Here is a 21,027-nt window from a genome sequence, read left to right as displayed (position 1 = left end):
TGACACTGTATCAGGAGCATTGTGTACAGTTTTGGTGACACTGTATCAGGGGCACTGTGTACAGTTTTGGTGACACTGTATCAGGGGCACTGTGTACAGTTTTGGTGACACTGTATCGGGGGCACTGTGTACAGTTTTGGTGACACTGTATCAGGGGCACTGTGTACAGTTTTGGTGACACTGTATCAGGAGCGTTGTGTACAGTTTTGGTGACACTGTATCAGGAGCATTGTGTACAGTTTTGGTGACACTGTATCAGGGGCACTGTGTACAGTTTTGGTGACACTGTATCAGGGGCACTGTGTACAGTTTTGGTGACACTGTATCAGGGGCATTGTGTACAGTTTTGGTGACACTGTATCGGGGGCACTGTGTACAGTTTTGGTGACACTGTATCGGAGGCACTGTGTACAGTTTTGGTGACACTGTATCAGGGGCACTGTGTACAGTTTTGGTGACACTGTATCAGGAGCATTGTGTACAGTTTTGGTGACACTGTATCAGGGGCACTGCGTACAGTTTTGGTGACACTGTATCAGGGGCACTGTGTACAGTTTTGGTGACACTGTATCGGGGCATTGTGTACAGTTTTGGTGACACTGTATCAGGAGCGTTGTGTCCATTTTTGGTGACACTGTATCAGGGGCACTGTGTACAGTTTTGGTGACACTGTATCGGGGGCACTGTGTACAGTTTTGGTGACACTGTATCAGGGGCACTGTGTACAGTTTTGGTGACACTGTATCAGGAGCACTGTGTACAGTTTTGGTGACACTGTATCAGGAGCATTGTGTACAGTTTTGGTGACACTGTATCGGGGGCACTGTGTACAGTTTTGGTGACACTGTATCAGGAGCACTGTGTACAGTTTTGGTGACACTGTATCCGGGGCACTGTGTACAGTTTTGGTGACACTGTATCGGGGGCACTGTGTACAGTTTTGGTGACACTGTATCGGGGGCACTGTGTACAGTTTTGGTGACACTGTATCGGGGGCACTGTGTACAGTTTTGGTGACACTGTATCGGGGCACTGCGTACAGTTTTGGTGACACTGTATCGGGGGCACTGTGTACAGTTTTGGTGACACTGTATCAGGGGCACTGTGTACAGTTTTGGTGACACTGTATCAGGGGCACTGCGTACAGTTTTGGTGACACTGTATCGGGGGCACTGTGTACAGTTTTGGTGACACTGTATCAGGAGCATTGTGTACAGTTTTGGTGACACTGTATCGGGGGCACTGTGTACAGTTTTGGTGACACTGTATCAGGAGCATTGTGTACAGTTTTGGTGACACTGTATCGGGGGCACTGTGTACAGTTTTGGTGACACTGTATCAGGGGCACTGTGTACAGTTTTGGTGACACTGTATCGGGGGCACTGTGTACAGTTTTGGTGACACTGTATCAGGGGCACTGTGTACAGTTTTGGTGACACTGTATCGGGGGCACTGTGTACAGTTTTGGTGACACTGTATCAGGGGCACTGTGTACAGTTTTGGTGACACTGTATCAGGGGCACTGCGTACAGTTTTGGTGACACTGTATCGGGGGCACTGTGTACAGTTTTGGTGACACTGTATCAGGAGCATTGTGTACAGTTTTGGTGACACTGTATCGGGGGCACTGTGTACAGTTTTGGTGACACTGTATCAGGAGCATTGTGTACAGTTTTGGTGACACTGTATCGGGGGCACTGTGTACAGTTTTGGTGACACTGTATCAGGGGCACTGTGTACAGTTTTGGTGACACTGTATCGGGGGCACTGTGTACAGTTTTGGTGACACTGTATCAGGGGCACTGTGTACAGTTTTGGTGACACTGTATCGGGGGCACTGTGTACAGTTTTGGTGACACTGTATCAGGGGCACTGTGTACAGTTTTGGTGACACTGTATCAGGGGCACTGCGTACAGTTTTGGTGACACTGTATCGGGGGCACTGTGTACAGTTTTGGTGACACTGTATCAGGAGCATTGTGTACAGTTTTGGTGACACTGTATCGGGGGCACTGTGTACAGTTTTGGTGACACTGTATCAGGAGCATTGTGTACAGTTTTGGTGACACTGTATCGGGGGCACTGTGTACAGTTTTGGTGACACTGTATCAGGGGCACTGTGTACAGTTTTGGTGACACTGTATCGGGGGCACTGTGTACAGTTTTGGTGACACTGTATCAGGGGCACTGTGTACAGTTTTGGTGACACTGTATCGGGGGCACTGCGTACAGTTTTGGTGACACTGTATCAGGAGCATTGTGTACAGTTTTGGTGACACTGTATCAGGGGCATTGTGTCCAGTTTTGTTACCTGATTTGAGGGAGGATGTAAATGCATTAGAGACAGTTCAGCGAAGGTTGACTTGTTTGATTTGTCTTGTCATTTGAAGGGAGATTGAGCAGGTTAGGTCTATCCTCACTGGAGTTCAGAAGAATGAGGGGGATTTGATCAACTTTTATAAAATGTTAAAGGGGATTGATAAGGTGAATGTTGAACAGCAGTCCCCCTTGTGGGACAGTCTAGAACAAGAGGTCATAGATAGAGTCAGAGGAGGAAGGTTTAAAACTGAGCTGAGGAGAAACGGCTTCTCTCAGTGGGTTGTGAAACTGTGGAACTCTGTCTAGAGCACAGGGGGTGCAGAATCCATCAATGGACTCAAGAACAAGATGGATATGTTTCCGATGAAAAGCGGGATAAAGGGTGAGGCAACTGTGGGGGTTACAAATAGTGTGACATGAACCCAATATCCCGGTTGAGGCCGTCCTTGTGTGTGCGGAACTTGGCTATCAGTTTCTATCAGGACCTGCAGAGTTTCACTGGCTGTCTTGTCTGGAGACAATACACATCTTTTTAGCCTGTCTTGATGCTCTCTCCAATGCCATTGTTTTGTTTCTTAAAGACTGGATTAGTTGTAAGTATTCGCATTCCAACCATTATTCATGTAAATTGAGTCTGTGTCTTTATAAGTTCTGTTTGTGAACAGAATTCCCACTCACCTGAAGAAGGGGCTCAGAGCCTTGAAAGCTTGTGTGGCTTTTGCTACCAAATAAACCTGTTGGACTTTAACCTGGTGTTGTTAAACTTCTTACTATGTTCAGATAAGCCACTTTCTTTGTTCTTTCTTGTTTCGGTCCCATGTTGTGTATCTTCGGTGGTTTCTGTGTTAAGACTGATGTTTGCACACTATAACCTGCTTTAAAGCCTGCTTATGGTTCTACAATTCAGCTTCATGTAGAAGTAACATTATGCCATATCTCACAATAACTCTTAAAACAAGGTGGACTGTCGCCTATCAGAAAGCAGCAGCCGTCTTCACTCAGAGTTCTGACAACAGATTAGAGTTAGTTATTGATGTTCAAACTCTCACCTGCACAATAATCCTGTTTGCACAGGTGGATCCCAGAATCTGCCAGGTGGCTCCTGGCCAATGGGAAAACAGAAGCAGCTCAGGTGAGCCTGCTGAAATGTGGCCGGGTAAACAAGAGGAATACCTGTGATCCTGGACTGTCCATCGAGGTAAAGAATGATCCCAGTGCCTGGGGGAGGGGACGGGGGAGGGGGAGCGGGGGAGGGGGCAGGGAGGGGGAGCGGGGGAGGGGGAGCGGGGGAAGGGGCGGGGGAGGGGGCGGGGAGGGGGCGGGGAGGGGGAGCGGGGAGGGGGAGCGGGGGCGGGGGGCGGGGAGGGGGCGGAGGAGGGGCGGGGAGGGTGCAGGGCGGGGGAGGGGGTGGGGAAGGGAAGGGGAGGGGCTGGGGGAGAGGGCGGGACGGGGGAGGGGGAGGGGGAGGGGCAGGGGGTGGGGGAGGGGGGCGACAGTTTATGACATATTGTGGTCTCGGGGAAGATGGTTCGTGCAGAGGGGGGGCTGGCGTGCGGAGGGGGGGGGGCGGCGTGCGGAGGGGGGGGCCGGCGTGCGGAGTGGGGGGGGGCGGCGTGCGGAGGGGGGGGGTGCTGGCGTGCGGAGGGAGGGGGCTGGCGTGCGGAGGGGGGGGGCTGGCATGCGGAGGGGGGGTTGGGAGGCAGAGGGGGGGTTGGGAGGCGGAGGGGGGGTTGGGAGGCGGAGGGGGGGTTGGGAGGCGGAGGAGGGGTTGGGAGGCGGAGGAGGGGTTGGGAGGCGGAGGGGGGGCTGGGAGGCGGAGGGGGGGTTGTGCTGTAAGCTCTCAGCTTCAACACTGAACACTGAGTGAGTGAAAGAGCTGCATCTCCCTTCTCCTTGTTTTAGACTTTGCAAATGGCTGTGGACACGGATGCACCTGATAAGCAGTATTCATTCTGGGATATTGTGAAGACCCCACAGATAAGGAAGCTGACTTTCTACTCTGGGATTGTTTGGTATGTTTTTTGAACTGGCATTATAGAGCGAGATTTACAGCATGGACAACACATTGACAATATAAGTGTGGCAAATATCTACATTGGCACTTTATGACACTCAGACCTTTAGAACATAGAACATAGAACATTACAGCGCAGTACAGGCCCTTCGGCCCTCGATGTTGCGCCGACCAGTGAAACCAATCTAAAGCCCCTCTAATCTACACTATTCCAATATCATCCATATGTTTATCCAATAACCACTTAAATGCCCTTAATGTTGACGAGTCCACGACTGCTGCAGGCAGGGCATTCCACGCCCTTACTACTCTCTGAGTAAAGAACCTACCTCTAACATCTGTCCTATATCTCTCACCCCTCAATTTAAAGCTATATCCCCTCGTGCTAGCCATCACCATCCGAGGAAAAAGGCTCTCACTATCCACCCTATCTAATCCTCTGATCATCTTGTATGCCTCTATTAAGTCACCCCTTAACCTTCTTCTCTCTAACGAAAACAACCTCAAGTCCCTCAGCCTTTCCTTATAAGACCTTCCCACCATACCAGGCAACATCCTGGTAAATCTCCTCTGCACCCTTTCCAATGCATCCACATCCTTCCTATAATGCGGCGACCAGAACTGTACGCAATACTCCAAATGCGGCCGCACCAGAGTTTTGTACAGCTGCAACATGACCTCCTGGCTCCGAAACTCAATCCCTCTACCAATAAAAGCTAACACACCGTACGCCTTCTTAACAACCCTATCAACCTGGGTGCCAACTTTCAGGGATCTATGCACATGGACACCGAGATCTCTCTGTTCATCCACACTACCAAGTATCTTACCATTAGCCCAGTACTCTGTAATCCTGTTACTCCTTCCAAAGTGAATCACCTCACACTTTTCCGCATTAAACTCCATTTGCCACCTCTCAGCCCAGCTCTGCAGCTTATCTATGTCCCTCTGTAACCTGCCACTTCCCTCCGCACTGTCTACAACTCCACCGACTTTAGTGTCATCCGCAAATTTACCCCAAAACAGATCCTTGCGGTACACCACTAGTGACTGAACTCCAGGATGAACATTTCCCATCAACCACCACCCTCTGTCTTCTTACAGCTAGCCAATTCCTGATCCAAACCACTAAATCACCCTCAATCCCATGCCTCATATCTTCTGCAATGGCTTACCGTGGGGAACCCGTGGGGAAATCCATATACACCACATCAACTGCTTTATCCTCATCCGTCTCTTTGGTCACTTTCTCAAAGAACAAAGAACAATACAGCACAGGAACAGGCCCTTCGGCCCTCCAAGCCTGCGCCGCTCATGTGCCCAACTAGACCATTCGTTTGTATCCCTCTATTCCCAGTCTGTCCATGTGGCTATCTAGATAAGTCTTAAACGATCCCAGCGTGTCCGCCTCAATCACCTTGCTTGGCAGTGCATTCAAGGCCCCCACCACCCTCTGTGTAAAATACGTCTCCCTGACATCTGTGTTGAACCTTGCCCCCCTCACCTTGAACCCGTGACCCCTTGTGTTCATCACCTCCGCCCTGGAAAAAAGCTTCCCACTGTTCACCCTATCTATGCCCTTCATAATTTTATACACCTCTATTAGGTCACCCCTCAACCTCCGTCTTTCCAGGGAGAACATCCCCAGTTTACCCAATCTCTCCTCATAGCTAAGACCCTCCATACCAGGCAACATCCTGGTAAACCTCCTCTGTACTCTCTCCAAAGCCTCCAAGTCCTTCTGGTAGTGTGGCGACCAGAACTGGGCACAGTATTCCAAATGTGGCCTAACCAACGTTCTATAGAGCTGCAACATCATATGCCAACTTTTATATTCTATGCCCCCTCCAATAAAGGCAAGCATGCCATATGCATTCTTGACCACCCTCTCCACCTGTGCTGCCACCTTTAAGGATCTGTGGACTTGTACACCCAGCTCCCTCTGTGTGTCTATACTCCTGATGGTTCTGCCATTTATTGTTTAGCTCCCCCTTACATTAGATCTACCGAAATGCATCGCTTCGCATTTATCTGGATTAAATTCCATCTGCCATTTCTCCGCCCAATGTTCCAGCCTATCTATATCCTGCTGTATTCTCTGACAATGTTCATCACTATCCGCAACTCCAGCAATCTTTGTGTCGTCCGCAAACTTACTGATCACACCAGCTACATCTTCCTCCAAATCATTTATATATATCACAAACAGCAGAGGTCCCAGTACAGAGCCCTGCGGAACACCATTAGTCACAGACCTCCAACCGGAAAAAGACCCCTCCACTGCTACCCTCTGTCTTCTATGGCTAAGCCAGTTCTCCACCCATCTCGCTCGCTCACCTTTTATCCTGTGAGATTTAACCTTTTGCACCAGCCTGCCATGAGGGACCTTGTCAAACGCTTTACTAAAATCCATATAGACGACATCCACGGCCCTTCCCTCGTCAATCGTTTTTGTCACCTCCTCAGAAAGCTCAACCAAATTGAGTTCTCAAAGAACTCAATAAGGTTTGTGAGGCACGACCTACCCTTCACAAAACCGTGCTGACTATCCCTAATCAAATTATTCCTTTCTAGATGATTATAAATCCTATCTCTTAGAATCCCTTCCAAAACTTTGCCCACAACAGAAGTAAGGCTCACCGGTCTATAATTACCAGGGTTGTCTCTACTCCCCTTCTTGAACAAGGGGACAACATTTGCGATCCTCCAGTCTTCTGGCACTGTTCCTGTAGACAATGACGACATAAAGATCAAAGCCAAAGGCTCTGCAATCTCCTCCCTCGCCTCCCAGAAGTTGTTATCAGACAAAACCGGGTTGCACAGTCAGGGACCAGGATGAGTGGCATAAACAAAATGCATCTCAGCAGGTTTGGCAGCCTCTGTGGAGGGGGAATAGAGCCAACGTTTCGAGTCTGGATGACCCCACCACTTTCTGTTCATGTTTCAGACACCAGCATACGCAGTATTTGCCTTTAATTCGGATAGGTAGGTTATACAGTCACTTTAAAGGAGGGAAGATGAGAGTTGGAGAGGTTTTGGGTGAGAATTCTGCATCTCAGGGGCCAGGCAAAAATCTTGCAGCAAATAAAATTATAAGTTTGCACAAAGTCAGAATTAAAGGGACATTTTGGGAGTTGTGGGGCTGGAGCAGATTTCTGAGATAAGAAGGCTGACAGACTTGAAAACAAAAGGATAAGAATTGTAACATCAGGACATTGCAGGATGAGGAGCCAACGGAGCTGAGAAACACGGGGTGACAGGGAAATGGGACTTGGTGCAGGTTAACACCCCGGCAGCTGGGTTTATGTAGGATAGACAATGGGAATGATCCCAGGAATGAAGGGTTGGTAATATGAGGAACAAAGAGCAAAGAAAATTACAGCACAGGAACAGGCCCTTCGGCCCCTCCAAGCCCGCACCGACCCTGCTGCCCGACTGAACTAAAACCCTCTACCCTTCCGGGGACCATATCCCTCTATTCCCATCCTATTCATGTACTTGTCAAGACGCCCCTTAAAAGTCACGACCGTATCCACTTCCACTCCCTCCCCCGGCAACGAGTTCCAGGCACCCACCACCCTGTGTAAAAAATCTGCCTCGTACATCTCCTTTAAACCTTGCCCCTCGCGCCTTAAACCTATGCCCCCTAGTAACTGACTCTTAGAACATAAGAACATAAGAAATAGGAGCAGGAGTAGGCCATCTGGCCCTTCGAGCCTGCCCCGCCATTCAACAAGATCATGGCTGATCTGAAGCGAATCAGTTCCACTTACCCGCCTGCTCCCCATATCCCCTAATTCCCTTATCGATCAGAAAACTATCTACCCGTGATTTAAACATATTCAACGAGGAAGCCTCCAGCACTTCAATGGGCAGAGAATTCCAGAGATTCACTACCCTCTGAGAGAAGAAGTTCCCCCTCAACTCTGTTCTGAACCGGCCCCCCCTTATTTTGAGGCTGTGCCCTCTAGTTCTGGTTTCCCTTCTAAGTGGAAAGAATCTCTCCACCTCTACCCTATCCAGCCCCTTCATTATCTTATATGTCTCTATAAGTTCACCCCTCATCCTTCTAAACTCCAACGAGTACAAACCCAATCTGTTCAATCTCTCCTCTTCCACCCTGGGAAAAAGCTTCTGACTATCCACTCTGCCCATGCCTCTCATAATCTTGTAGACTTCTATCAGGTCTCCCCTCAACCTCCGTCGTTCCAGTGAGAACAAAAGAAGTTTCTCCAACCTCTCCTCATAGCTAATGCCCTCCATACCAGGCAACATCCTGGTAAATCTTTTCTGTCCCCTCTCCAAAGCCTCCACATCCTTCTGGTAGTGTGACGACCAGAATTGAACACTATATTCCAAGTGCGGCCTAACTAAGGTTCTATAAAGCTGCAACATGACTTGCCAATTTTTAAACTCAATACCCCGGCCGATGAAGGCAAGCATGCCGTGTGCCTTCTTGACTACCTTCTCCACCTGCATTGCCACTTTCAGTGACCTGTGTATCTGTACACCCAGATCCCTTTGCCAATCAATACTCCTAAGGGTTCTGCCATTTACTGTATATTTCCTATCTGTATTAGACCTTCCAAAATGCATGACCTCACATTTGTCCGGATTAAACTCCATCTGCCATCTCTCCGCCCAAGTCTCCAACTAATCTATATCCTGCTGTACCCTCTGATGGTCCTCATCGCTACGCACAAATCCACCAACCTTTGTGTCGTCCGCAAACTTACTTATCAATCCAGTTACATTTTCCTCTAAATCATTTATATATATTACAAACAGCAAAGGTCCCAGCACAGATCCCTGAGGAACACCACTTGTCACAGCCCTCCATTCAGAAACGCACCCTTCCACTGCTACCCTCTGTCTTCTTTGACCGAGCCAGTTTTGTATCCACCTTGCCAGCTCACCTCTGATCCCATGCGACTTCACCTTCTGCACCAGTCTGCCATGAGGGACCTTGTCAAAGGCCTTACTGAAGTCCATGTAGACAACATCCACTGTCCTACCCTCATCAATCATCTTCGTCACTTCCTCGAAAAACTCGATCAAGTTTGTGAGACACGACCTCCCCTTCACAAAACCATGCTGCCTCTCACTAATACGTCCACTTATTTCCAAGTGGGAGTAAATCCTGTCTCGAAGAATCCTCTCCAATAATTTCCCTACCACTGATGTAAGGCTCACCGGCCTGTAATCACCTGGATTTTTCTTGCTACCCTTCTTAAACAAAGGAACAACATTGGCTATTCTCCAATCCTCTGGGACCTCCCCTGTAGCCAGTGAGGATACAAAGATTTCTCTCAAGGCCCCAGCAATTTCCTCCCTTGCCTCTCTCAGTATTCTGGGGTATATCCCATCAGACCCTGCAGACTTGTCTACCTTAATGTTTCTCAAGAACACCAATACATCCTCCTTTTTGATCTCAACATGACTCAAACTATCTACACATCCTTTCCCAGACTCATCATCCACCAAGTCTTTCTCTTTGGTGAATACTGACGCAAAGTACTCATTTAATACCTCACCCATTTCCTCTGGCTCCACGCATAGATTCCCTCCCCCATCCTTGATTGGGCCAACCCTCTCCCTGGCGACCCTCTTGCTCTTTATATATGTATAAAAAGCCTTGGGATTTTCTTTAATCCCACTGGCCAATGACTTTTCGTGACCCTTTCAGCCTTCCTTGATGGAGTGTAGAAGGATGAGGGGGCATCCAATTGAAACTTACAGAATACTGAGAGGCCTAGATAAAGTGGATGTGGAGAGGATGTTTCCACTAGTGGGAGAGACTAGAACTCGAGGGCACAACCTCAGAGTGAAGGGACGCTCCTTTAAAACTGAGATAAGAAGGAATTTCTTCAGCCAGAGGGTGGTGAATCTGTGGAACTCTTTGCCGCAGAGGGCTGTGGAGGCCAGGTCATTGAGTGTCTTTAAGACAGAGATAGATAGGTTCTTGATTAATCAGGAGTTATGGGGAAAAGGAAGGAGAATGGGGATGAGAAAAATATCAGCCATGATTGAATGGTGCAGCAGACTCGATGGGCCGAATGGCCTAATTCTGCTCCTATGTCTTATGGTCTTATGGAATAGACAAGTCTGGAGATAACAATGACTGTTTGAGCAGCCAAGACACTGAGGAGGGGCAGTGATAAGGAGGTGGAAATAGGAAATCCTAGTGATGGGCCCGAGATTGGATCAGAAACTCAGCTCAATTCTGGACAGCATTGCCTCTGGACAGAAAGAACAAACAAGGACAATGTCATAGATATCATGGTTAATGGGAAACAAAGCAGCACCTTAGCATGTGGGGAGGTGGGTTCAACTACATGGAAAATTATGGAAAAGGTTAAAAGGAAGGAGAACTCAGGAGATGTTATTAATGGAAGTGTTAGAATTCAAAAAGAAGGTATAAAAACTAGCATAAGGGCACTTTATCTGAATGTTTGTAGCATTGGAAACAAGGTGAATGACGACACAAATCATTGTGAACGAGTGTGATTTGTGGCCATTACAGAGACATGGTTTCAGGATGGTCACGATTGGGAGTTAAATATCCAGGGGTATCAAACTGTTCGGAGGGACAGATAGGAAGGTAGGGGAGGTGGTGTATCTCTGATATTTAAGGATGATATCAGGGCGGCAGTGAGAGATGATATCGGTTCTATGGAAAAAAGGTTGAATCCATTTGGATGAAATTAGAAATAGTAAGGAGAAAAAGTCACTGATAGGCGTAGTCTATAGGCCACCAAATAATGACATCATGGTGGGACGAGAAATAAACAAAGAAATAACTGATGCATGTAAAACTGGGACAGCAATTATCATGGGGAATTTTAATCTACATATCAATTGGTCAAACCAGGTCGGTCAAGGCAGCTTTGAGCAGGAGTTCATAGAATGTATCCGCAATAGCTTCCTTGAACAGTATGTAATGGAACCTACAAGGGAGCAAGCTATCCCAGATCTGGTCCTGTGTAATGAGACAGGGATAATTAATTATCTCATAGTTAGGGATCCTCTCGAAGGAGCGATCACAGAATGGATGAATTTAAAATACCGATGGAGCGTGAGAAGGTAAAATCCAATACCAGTGTCTTGTGCTTAAACAAAGGAGACTATAAAGGGATGAGGGAGGAGTTGGCTAAAGTAGACTGGGAGCAAAAACTTTAAGGTGGGACAATTGAGGAACAGTGGAGGACTTTCAAAGCGATCTTTCACAGTGCTCAGCAAAAGTATATACCAGTGATAAGGAAGGACTGTAGAAAAAGAGATAATCAGCCATGGATATCTAAGGAAATAAAGGAGGGATCAAATTGAAAGAAAATGCATACAAAGTGGCAAAGATTAGTGGGAAACAAGAGGATTGGGAAATCTTTAAAGGTCAACAGAAAGCCATAAAAAAAGCTATAAAGAAAAGTAAGCCGGATTATGAGAGTAAACTCGCTCGGAATATAAAAACAGAGCAAAAGTTTCTACAAATATATAAAAGGAAAAAGAGTGACTAAAGTAAACATTGGTCCTTTAGAGGATGGAAGGGGGATGTAATAACTGGAAATGAGAAAATGGCTGAGGCATTGAACAGGTATTTTGTGTCGGTCTTCACAGTGGAAAACACAAATAACATGCCAAAAATTGATGACAGGAAGGTGATGGCAGGACAGGACCTAGAAACTACTATCACTAAAGAAGCACTTGAGGTAAGCTTGGAGAGAGTGCAGAGGAGGTTTACCAGGATGTTGCCTGGTATGGAGGGGCTTAGTTATGAGGAGAGATTGGGTAAACTGGGGTTGTTCTCCCTGGAAAGACGGAGGATGAGGGGAGACTTAATAGAGGTGTATAAAATTATGAAGGGCATAGATAGGGTGAACGGTGGGAAGCTTTTCCCCAGGTCGGTGGTGACGTTCACGAGGGGTCATAGGTTCAAGGTGAAGGGGGGGGAGGTTTAACACAGATATCAGAAGGACATATTTTACACAGAGGGTGGTGGGGGCCTGGAATGCGCTGCCAGGCAAGGTGGTGGAGGCGGACACACTGGGAACGTTTAAGACTTATCTAGATAGCCATATGAACGGAGTGGGAATGGAGGGATACAAAAGAATGGTCTAGTTTGGACCAGGGAGCGGCGCGGGCTTGGAGGGCCGAAGGGCCTGTTCCTGTGCTGTATTGTTCTTTGTTCTTTGAAGCTAAAGGTAGACAAATCTCCTGGCCCTGATGGAATGCATCCCAGCTACTGAAAGAGATGATGCAGCTTTATAGAACCTTAGTGAGGCCGCACTTGGAATATAGAACATAGAAAGCCACAGCACAAACAGGCCCTTCGGCCCACAAGTTGCGCTGATCATATCCCTACCTCTAGGCCTATCTATAGCCCTCAATCCCATTAAATCCCATATAGTGTTCAATTCTGGTCGCCACACTCCCAGAAGGATGTGGAGGCTTTGGAGAGGGTACAGAAAAGATTTACCAGGATGTTGCCTGGTATGGAGGGCATTAGCTATGAGGAGAGGTTGGAGAAACTTGGTTTGTTCTCACTGGAGTGACGGGGGTTGAGGGGCGACCTGATAGAAGTCTAAAAGATTATGAGAGGCATAGACAGAGTGGATAGTCAGAAGCTTTTTCCCAGGGTGGAAGAGTCCATTACTAGGGGGCAGAGGTTTAAGGTGCAAGGGGCAAGGTTTAAAGGAGATGTACGAGGCAAGTGTTTTTACACAGAGGGTGGTGGGTGCCTGGAACTCGTTGCCGGGGAGGTAGTGGAAGCGGATACGGTAGTGACTTTTAAGGGACATCTTGACAAATACATGAATAGGATGGGAATAGAGGGATATGGTCCCCGGAAGGGTCGGGGGTTTTAGTTCCATCGGTGCAGGCTTGGAGGGGCCGAAGGGCCTGTCCCTGTGCTGTAATTTTCTTTGTTCTTTGAGAAGGCGGAGGAAATAGCAAATGCACTGGTGGTAATTTACCAAAATTCACTGGACTCTGGGGTGGTTCCCGCAGATTGGAAACAGCAAATGTGACGCCACTGTTTAAAAAAGGAGGTAGACAAAAGGCAGGTAACTATAGGCCGGTTAGCTTAACTTCTGTAGCAGGGAAAATGCTTGAATCTATCATCAAGGAAGAAATAGCGAGACATCTGGATATAAATTGTCCCATTGGTAAGACGCAGCATGGGTTCATGAAGGGCAGGTCGTGTTTAATTAATTTAGTGGAATTCTTTGAGGATATTACGTGCAATGGGGAACCTGTGGATGTGGTGTATCTGGATTTCCAGAAGGCATTTGACAAGGTGCCGCACCAAATACTGCTCCATCCGATAAAGGTGCACAGTGTTACAGGTAATGTATTAGCATGGATAGTGGATTGGTTAACTAACAGAAAGCAAAGAGTGGGGGTAAATGGGTGTTTTCCTGGTTGGCGATCAGTGACTAGTGGTGTGCCTCAGGGATCAGTGTTGGGACCACAATTGTTTACGATTTACATAGACGATTTGGAGTTGGGGACCAAGTGCAGTGTGTCAAAATTCGCAGATGACACTAAGATGGGTGGCAGAGCAAAGTGTGCAGAGGATGCTGAAAGTCTGCAAAGGGATATAGATAGTCTAAGTGTGTGGGTGAGGGTCTGGCAGATGGAGTACAATGTTGGTAAATGTGAGGTCATCCATTTTGATAGGAATAACAGCAAAATGGACTATTATTTAAATGGTAAAAAATTGCAGCATGCTGCTGTGCAGAGGGACCTGGGTGTCCTTGTGCAGGAATCTCAAGGAGTTGGTTTGCAGGTGCAGCAGGTAATTAAGAAGGCAAATGGAATTTTGTCCTTCATTGCTAGAGGGATGGAGTTTAAAAACAGCGAGGTTATGTTGCAGCTGTATAAGGTGCTGGTGAGGCCACACCTGGAGTACTGTGTACAGTTATGGTCTCCTTACTTGAGAAAGGATATACTGGCACTGGAGGGGGTGCAGAGGAGATTCACTGGGTTGATTCCAGAGTTGAGAGGGTTGGCTTATGAGAGACTGGGTAGACTGGGGCTATATTCATTGGAATTTAGAAGAATGAGGGGGGGGGATCTTATAGAAACATTTAAAATTATGAAGGGAATAGATAAGATAGAAGCAGGGAAGTTGTTTCCACTGGCGGGAAGGGGGCATGGCCTCAAAATAAAGAGGAGCATATTTAGGACTGAGTTGAGGAGGAACTTCTTCACCCAAAGGGTTGTGAATCTGTGGAATTCCCTGCCCAGTGAAGCAGTTGAGGCTATCTCATTGAATGTTTTTAAGGCAAAGATAGATAGATTTTCTATCGCTGAATTCCCCACTACCAAAATCCTGGGGGTTCCTATTGACCAGAAACTGAACTGGATTAGCTTTGTAAATATTATGGCTACCAGAGCAGGTCAAAAGCAAGGAACCTGTGGTGACTAACTCACCTCCTGACTCCCCAAAGCCTGTCCACCATCTACAAGGCACAAGTCAGGAGTGTGATGGAATACTCTCTGTGATAACCCCCAGGACTTGCATGTGGAATCACTGATTGACTTCCCTCTAGGACTTGTTGAATACAAACTCCCTGGGGATTGGTAATTAACTCAGCAGGTGGAGTTCATATACTGAGCCTTGTATAAAGCAGGCCCCTGAGTGGGTCCATTACTGCACTGTCCTGGTTGGGACCTTTTGGGCTCACCACAAGTTGTGGAACTTAAAGGCTCCTTCAGCAACACCTTCCAAACCCACGACCACTACCATCTAGAAGGACAAGATACATGGGTGTTCCCACCACTTGGAGCTTCCCCTCCCAGCCACTCACCATCTTGGCTTGGAAATATATCGCTGTTCCTTCACTGTCGCTGGTTCAAAATCCAGGAATCCCTCCCTAACAGCACTGTGGACCGCAGCGGTTGAAGAAGGCAGCTCACCACCACTTTCTAAAGGGCAACTAGGGATGGGCAATAAATGTTGACCCTGCCGGCGATGCTCAAATTCTGTCAAAGAAAACTCAAATTTTAACAAGAGTAACAATTTGAATTTATATAGCACTTTTCAAATATGAAAAGGTCTGCAGTTCCACTATTAGACCATAAGACATAGGAGCGGAAGTAAGGCCATTCGGCCCATTGAGTCCACTTCACCATTCAATCATGGTTGATTTCAACTCCATTTACCCGCTCTCTCCCCATAGCCCTTAATTCCTCGAGAAATCAAGAATTTATCAATTTCTGTCTTGAAGACGCTCAACGTCTCGGCCTCCACAGCCCTCTGTGGCAATGAATTCCACAGACCTACCACTCTCTGGCTGAAGAAATTTCTCCTCATCTCTGTTCTAAAGTGACTCCCTTTTATTCTCAGGCTGTGCCCCCGCGTCCTAGTCTCCCCTGTTAATGGAAACAACTTCCCTACGTCCATCCTATCTAAGCCGTTCATTATCTTGTAAGTTTCTATCAGATCTCCCCTCAACCTCCTAAACTCCAATGAATATAATCCCACGATCCTCAGACGTTCATCGTATGTCAGGCCTACCATTCCTGGGATCATCCGTGTGAATCTCCGCTGGACCCGCTCCAGTGCCAGTATGTCCTTCCTGAGGTGTGGGGCCCAAAATTGCTCACAGTACTCCAAATGGGGCCTAACCAGTGCTTTATAAAGCCTCAGAAGTACATCCCTGCTTTTGTATTCCAAGCCTCTTGAGATAAATGACAACATTACATTTGCTTTCTTAATTACGGACTCAACCTGCAAGTTTACCTTTAGAGAATCCTGGACTAGGACTCCCAAGTCCCTTTGCACTTTAACATTATGAATTTTGTCACCGTTTAGAAAATAGTCCATGCCTCTATTCTTTTTTCCAAAGTGTACAACCTCGCACTTGCCCACGTTGAATTTCATCAGCCACTTCTTGGACCACTCTCCTAAACTGTCTAAATCTTTCTGCAGCCTCCCCACCTCCTCAATACTACCTGCCCCTCCACCTATCTTTGTATCATCGGCAAACTTGGCCAGAATGCCCCCAGTCCCGTCATCTAGATCGTTAATATATAAAGAGAACAGCTGTGGCCCCAACACTGAACCCTGCGGGACACCACTTGTCACCGGTTGCCATTCTGAGAAAGAACCTTTTATCCCAACTCTCTGCCTTCTGTCTGACAGCCAATCGTCAATCCATGTTAGTACCTTGCCTCGAATACCATGGGCCCTTATTTTACTCAGCAGTCTCCCGTGAGGCACCTTGTCAAAGGCCTTTTGGAAGTCAAGATAGATAACATCCATTGGCTCTCCTTGGTCTAACCTATTTGTTATCTCTTCAAGGAACTCTAACAGGTTTGTCAGGCACGACCTCCCCTTACTAAATCCATGCTGACTTGTCTTAATCCGACCCTGCACTTCCAAGAATTTAGAAATCTCATACTTAACGATGGATTCTAGAATTTTGCCAACAACTGAGGTTAGGCTAATTGGCCTATAATTTTCCATCTTTTTTCTTGTTCCCTTTGTTTGTTGGTTGCATGTTGTCCTATGAAGAGGTCTAAAGGCTGGTACGGTTGAAAAATAACTTAATAATACATAACTATATTTTAAACCCATAATAAAATCAAACAGGGTCAGTATGGCTTCATGAAGGGGAAATCATACCTGACAAATGTATTAGAATTCTCTGGGGTGGGAATGAGAGCAGGATAGATAAAGGGGAACCAGTAAATCTAATATACTTGGATTTCCAAAAAGCTTAAGGGAAGAGCCCATAGTGTTGGGGCTAGTATATTAGCATGGGTAGAGGATTGGCTAACTGATAGAGGACAGAAAGTTGGCATAAGGGGGCATTTTCAGGATGGCAGTGTAGTGATCTGGGACTGTAGATTCCCATATCATTCTCTGTTTTCAGCACAGGAGACGACAGCTTTACATTTCTCTCCTCTCTTCATAGAAATCATAGAAACCCTACAGTGCAGAAGGAGGCCATTCGGCCCATCGAGTCTGCACCGACCACAATCCCACCCAGGCCCTACCCCCACATATTTTACCCGCTAATCCCTCTAACCTACACATCCCAGGACTCTAAGGGGCAATTTTTTAACCTGGCCAATCAACCTAACCTGCACATCTTTGGACTGTGGGAGGAAACCGGAGCACCCGGAGGAAACCCACGCAGACACGAGGAGAATGTGCAAACTCCACACAGACAGTGACCCGAGCCGGGAATCGAACCCGGGACCCTGGAGCTGTGAAGCAGCAGTGCTAACCACTGTGCTACCGTGCCGCCCCACGATTGTCAGGATTTCACCCGATTACTACAATTATCAAACAACATTTGGCAATGAGATATTAGGTTCAGAGAGGTAGCTTTTAATAAGTGCCTTAAAAGAGGTGATAAAGCCAAACAGGTTTAGGGATAGAATTTCAGAGCTGTGGCTTCTCCCAGGACCTTTGATAAGATGCCATATTAGAGGATTGACACAAACAGGGTGGATAGTCAGAGGCTTTTCCCCAGGGTGGAAGTGTCAGTTACAAGGGGGCACAGGTTCAAGGTGAGAGGGGGACAGTTTAAGGGAGATGTGTGGGGGAAGTTTTTCACGCAGAGAGTGGTGGGTGCCTGGAACGCGCTGCCAGAGGGGGTGGAGGAAGCAGGCACATTAGCAACATTTAAGAGGCATCTGGATGGGTCCATGAATAGGGAGGGAATAGAGGGAAACATTTTTTTTAGTTTAGTTAGCGCGTCATGATCGACGCAGGCTTGGGGGGGTCAAAGGGCCTGTTCCTGTGCTGTACTTTTCTCTGATCTTTGTCAATTCTAACAAAGGTCACTACACATGGAGTGAGGGGTGAGGTAGCAGAATGGATTGAAAGCAGTCAGGGTAAAGGGAAGGGTCTCAGATGATTCCACTGGGATCCCTGCTGGGAGTATGGTTGTTCACCGTTGAAAGAAATGATTTACACTCAGGAATTAAAGGTATGGTGTTGAAATCTGTAGATAATACCAGCAGGGCTCTTTGGAAGGAGGTTCCAGGATTTGAACTCGGTGACAATGAAGGAACATTGGAGATTGCAGTCTCACTGTGGAGCTGAAGCTTGTAGAGGGGGTGGATAAATGGAAAGTGACATTCCAGGTAGTCAGTTTCAGAAGAAAGAAATGAGGAGGTTATTTTGTTTCTTCAAGATAGGAAAGCAAATGGGAGAAAAGAGCCAGAAACTGGAAAATGTCTGGATAAAGAACAGACTGGGGTTCCTTCCTCCAGAGAGTAAAAGGTTCATATCGGCAGCATGAAAATCCTGGAATGTCCTCACTTACAGTGAAGGCCCAACACCCTCTCTGGAATTGGGACATGGCCACTGTTGACCACAGTGGTCAACCACTGTACTCCGGGTGGCACGGTGGCACAGTGGGTTAGCACTGCTGCCTCACAGTGCCAGGGACCCGGGGCGGCACGGTAGCACAGTGGTTAGCACTGCTGCTTCACAGCTCCAGGGACCCGGGGCAGCACGGTGACACAGTGGTTAGCACTGCTGCCTCACAGCCCCAGGGACCCGGGGCAGCACGGTGACACAGTGGTTAGCACTGCTGCCTCACAGTGCCAGGGACCCGGGGCAGCACGGTGACACAGTGGTTAGCACTGCTGCCTCACAGAGCCAGGGACCCGGGGCAGCACGGTGACACAGTGGTTAGCACTGCTGCCTCACAGAGCCAGGGACCCGGGGCAGCACGGTGACACAGTGGTTAGCACTGCTGCCTCACAGTGCCAGGGACCCGGGGCAGCACGGTGACACAGTGGTTAGCACTGCTCCCTCACAGTGCCAGGGACCCGGGGCAGCACGGTGACACAGTGGTTAGCACTGCTCCCTCACAGAGCCAGGGACCCGGGGCAGCACGGTGGCACAGTGGTTAGCACTGCTCCCTCACAGTGCCAGGGACCCGGGGCAGCACGGTGGCACAGTGGTTAGCACTGCTGCCTCACAGTGCCAGGGACCCGGGGCAGCACGGTGACACAGTGGTTAGCACTGCTCCCTCACAGCGCCAGGGACCCGGGGCAGCACGGTGACACAGTGGTTAGCACTGCTGTCTCACAGAGCCAGGGACCCGGGGCAGCACGGTGACACAGTGGTTAGCACTGCTCCCTCACAGAGCCAGGGACCCGGGGCAGCACGGTGACACAGTGGGTTAGCACTGCTCCCTCACAGCGCCAGGGACCCGGGGCAGCACGGTGACACAGTGGGTTCACACTGCTGCCTCACAGTGCCAGGGACCCGGGGCAGCACGGTGACACAGTGGTTAGCACTGCTGCCTCACAGCGCCAGGGACCCGGGGCAGCACGGTGACACAGTGGTTAGCACTGCTCCCTCACAGTGCCAGGGACCCGGGGCAGCACGGTGACACAGTGGTTAGCACTGCTGCCTCACAGTGCCAGGGACCCGGGGCAGCACGGTGGCACAGTGGTTAGCACTGCTGCCTCACAGTGCCAGGGACCCGGGGCAGCACGGTGACACAGTGGTTAGCACTGCTGCCTCACAGAGCCAGGGACCCAGGGCAGCACGGTGACACAGTGGTTAGCACTGCTGCCTCACAGCACCAGGGACCCGGGGCGGCACGGTGACACAGTGGTTAGCACTGCTCCCTCACAGAGCCAGGGACCCAGGGCAGCACGGTGACACAGTGGTTAGCACTGCTGCCTCACAGCACCAGGGACCCGGGGCGGCACGGTGACACAGTGGTTAGCACTGCTCCCTCACAGAGCCAGGGACCCAGGGCAGCACGGTGACACAGTGGTTAGCACTGCTCCCTCACAGCGCCAGGGACCCGGGGCAGCACGGTGACACAGTGGGTTAGCACTGCTCCCTCACAGTGCCAGGGACCCGGGGCAGCAAGGTGACACAGTGGGTTCACACTGCTCCCTCACAGTGCCAGGGACCCGGGGCAGCACGGTGACACAGTGGTTAGCACTGCTGCCTCACAGAGCCAGGGACCCGGGGCAGCACGGTGACACAGTGGTTAGCACTGCTGCCTCACAGAGCCAGGGACCCGGGGCAGCACGGTGGCACAGTGGTTAGCACTGCTGTCTCACAGTGCCAGGGACCCGGGGCAGCACGGTGACACAGTGGTTAGCACTGCTGTCTCACAGTGCCAGGGACCCGGGGCAGCACGGTGACACAGTGGTTAGCGCTGCTCCCTCACAGAGCCAGGGACCCGGGGCAGCACGGTGACACAGTGGTTAGCACTGCTCCCTCACAGAGCCAGGGACCCGGGGCAGCACGGTGGCACAGTGGTTAGCACTGCTGCCTCACAGTGCCAGGGACCCGGGGCAGCACGGTGACACAGTGGTTAACACTGCTGTCTCACAGCGCCAGGGACCCGGGGCGGCACGGTGACACAGTGGTTAACACTGCTGTCTCACAGCGCCAGGGACCCGGGGCAGCACGGTGACACAGTGGGTTAGCACTGCTCCCTCACAGTGCCAGGGATCCGGGGCAGCACGGTGGCACAGTGGTTAGCACTGCTGCCTCACAGTGCCAGGGACCCGGGGCAGCACGGTGACACTGTGGTTAGCACTGCTGCCTCACAGTGCCAGGGACCCGGGGCAGCACGGTGACACAGTGGTTAGCACTGCTGCCTCACAGTGCCAGGGACCCGGGGCAGCACGGTGACACAGTGGTTAGCACTGCTCCCTCACAGTGCCAGGGACCCGGGGCAGCACGGTGACACAGTGGT

At 49.3% G+C, this 21,027-nt stretch overlaps 1 protein-coding gene across 1 annotated transcript in view; it reads left to right on the top strand.

Annotated features, from left to right (window-relative positions):
• LOC144487271 (solute carrier family 22 member 7-like) overlaps positions 1-21,027 on the top strand; it is a gene marked incomplete at its 5' end in the record, with an annotated part of 146,418 nt that overhangs the window by 51,024 nt on the left and 74,367 nt on the right. The window contains 2 exons of the mRNA XM_078205355.1: positions 3,394-3,517; positions 4,222-4,331. Of these exons, the coding sequence (XP_078061481.1) occupies positions 3,394-3,517; positions 4,222-4,331 (234 nt within the window). The remainder of the gene's footprint in view (positions 1-3,393; positions 3,518-4,221; positions 4,332-21,027) is intronic.

This window comes from Mustelus asterias, unplaced genomic scaffold (assembly GCF_964213995.1).
Source record: "Mustelus asterias unplaced genomic scaffold, sMusAst1.hap1.1 HAP1_SCAFFOLD_694, whole genome shotgun sequence".
Classification (NCBI taxonomy): Eukaryota; Metazoa; Chordata; class Chondrichthyes; order Carcharhiniformes; family Triakidae; genus Mustelus; species Mustelus asterias.
The sequence above is the reverse complement of the archived record's forward strand: the minus strand, read 5'-3'. Positions and strand labels throughout refer to the sequence as shown.